General features: G+C 56.5%; 1 protein-coding gene across 1 annotated transcript; it reads left to right on the top strand.

Annotated features, from left to right (window-relative positions):
- The first annotated feature begins 1060 nt into the window (after positions 1–1060).
- On the top strand, positions 1061–2278 carry GGTG_14119 (N-acetyltransferase 5). The gene is made up of 2 exons (XM_009232047.1): positions 1061–1584; positions 1664–2278. The coding sequence occupies exons 1-2, from the start codon at positions 1416–1418 to the stop codon at positions 2065–2067; spliced, it is 573 nt and encodes a 190-aa protein (XP_009230311.1). The 5' UTR covers positions 1061–1415; the 3' UTR covers positions 2068–2278.
- The last annotated feature ends 189 nt before the right edge of the window (positions 2279–2467 follow it).

Here is a 2467-nt window from a genome sequence, read left to right as displayed (position 1 = left end):
ATACTTGGCTCCTGCTCTGTCCTGCCCTGCTGCAGACCGCCCGGAATTGTGGGGTGATTCTCGATCTCGAAGTCAAAGGTCGGTCGGTATCGCTCGCTCGGGGGTATGGCGCAGCTCAATGGTCGGAAGCGGCAAGGCTGGCAAAGAGCGGTCGCTGAGGTCCGAGCAGTCTGGGACGGACCGAGCGGTCGAGAGGCTTTGTTTTTTTTTGGCAGAGCTGGTCGGCCAGGCAAGCAGCGTTGGCCGGTTGTTGTTTTCGTCGTCCAAGACAGGGATAGGCCAAAGGCAGGTGATAGTAGAGATTGTATGGGAGGGCCGAAAAGTGCGTTGTCGTGGAAGTGGCCGTGTTTCACGGATTGTCGAGGCAATAGCGGAAAATGCCGGGGCTATATCGCCATGAGGATCCTGACCGTGTGTGCCGCCTTCCCTCGTTCGGGTCGCGGGCGGGGGGACGCGACAGGCCCCTACTGAGAAAAAAATATGGCTAGAGAATCAAAGGGGAAGGTGAGCGAACAATGGAAGGGAAGAACGAAAAGATGAGCGGGAACCCGCAGCTGTTTTCTGTGGGAGGACAATGGCGGTCGTGTTGAAGAAAAGGGGGAGCCCAACAGGGAAAGAATAGTGAACAAAAGTCGGTCCACTGGACGAACCGAAATGGGCGTCCGCTGTCTTTGGGTTTAATCCGCCTTTGATGATGGAGAAATTTGACATGGAGGGGCTAGAGTAATGATCCGTCGACCTGCACGTAATTTTGGTTCGGGACGCGTCTGGGCCAAGCGCACAGTGAGCTGGACCCCTGTTTCGCCCCCAGCCCAGGCAATAGAAAAAAGTGCCGAGAAAGGACCATAGGTGCGTCGGCGGATTTTTTTTTTTTTCTGCTCCTCACCGTATGCGGCGACCAGCGACTCGACTCTGGTCGTTGGAAGGCAGTGCGACCCCGCGATACCTCGCAGCCACTGGGCTGAGCAGAATGCGCGGTGAGCGAGCCGCGGCTGCCGTTTCAGTACACAGACCCACCAACCTTGGTACCTGACTGTAGGTGCTGCAGTCGGAGGTCAAGGCCTCAATCGTCCCAAATACTTCACCCCGCCCGCCACTTTCTGCAAGCCACACACAATCGCAGGCTTGATGCCGGATTCCAGGCCCAAAAAAAGCAAAGCTTGTGGGCGGGTTTGACAACAGCGCGCCGCGCATTCCGAGTTCCAGTTCCCGGAACCCAAATAAAATAACATAGCTATCATCTCGTTTGTCAAGCTCGCCCGCCTTACGTCAGTCGACACAAAACCCATTCACTCCGGCTGAGCTGGATGAGGCTCGGTGGGATCCAGTCAAGCCCCCACGCTGCGTTGGTCAAGGTTCTGGGAAAGTCACCTCCCTAATTTAGCCGGCCATCAACACCTATACATGAAAAAAGGATGGCAAACTTCCGGCAGTTCAGGCCCAGCGACCTCTCCAAGCTTTCCAAATGCAACCTGGATCCCTTCACCGAGACCTATGAGCTTTCCTTCTACCTGCAGTACCACGCGAAATGGCCCTCGCTCTTCCAGGTGGCCGAGGACCAGCACGGTAACATTATAGGCTACAGTGCGTAGATTTTTGACCGAGGTGCCATGCTGCCTGTCCATGACATGTCAACCCGTGCTGACTGAAACCCATCAACAAGTCATGGGCAAGCTCGAGTCCTCGCCCGACGTGTACAAGTTCTCGGAGCACTACCTCCCCTGGCACGCGCACATCACGGCCGTGACGGTGGCGCCCGAGGCGCGGCGGCTCGGCATCGGGCGCATGCTGTCGGAGCAGCTCGAGGCGGCGGCCGACTCGGGCGACGCCTGGTTCGTCGACCTCTTCGTGCGCAAGACCAACCACAAGGCCATCGCCTTCTACAAGAGCATGGGCTACTCCGTCTTCCGCGTCGTCAAGGACTACTACGGCGACCACTCGTCCGACCCCACGCTGCACTCCGAGGACGCCTACGACATGCGCAAGCCCTGCCGGCGCGACGTGAAGCGCGAGCACGTCCGCGACGACGGCGAGAAGCACGAGGTCGACCCGTGCGATGTTTGGTAAGGCGGGGAGAGGTGAAGGGAAACAGATAGTAGCGTCACTCATGAAGAAAGATACGGATCATCAGCCTCTAGGTTTATTCGTTACATGGAGATAGACTAAGGGCAAGCGCTTGAGCGGCCAGAGATGGCTTCAAATGACCAAGGAAAAAAAAAGCAATCACAGAATATTTCATCATAAACTCCCAAACGCAGCAAGGATATCTTGAACTCGATGCACATGCTCGCTGTGGTCATCAACATCGACGCGACTCCCGGATAGACTCTCTCCTTGGCATCCAAAGAGGGGCTCGGGTGGTCTGATGAATGTCTGTAGTCGGGACGAGGAGCCCATGGGCCGTAAGGAGAGGCGATTACAACTGGAGAGTATAGGAGCAGAAGAATAAAAGGGCACCAAATCAAAA

This window comes from Gaeumannomyces tritici (assembly GCF_000145635.1).
Source record: "Gaeumannomyces tritici R3-111a-1 unplaced genomic scaffold supercont2.144, whole genome shotgun sequence".
Taxonomy (NCBI): Eukaryota; Fungi; Ascomycota; class Sordariomycetes; order Magnaporthales; family Magnaporthaceae; genus Gaeumannomyces; species Gaeumannomyces tritici.
The sequence above is the reverse complement of the archived record's forward strand: the minus strand, read 5'-3'. Positions and strand labels throughout refer to the sequence as shown.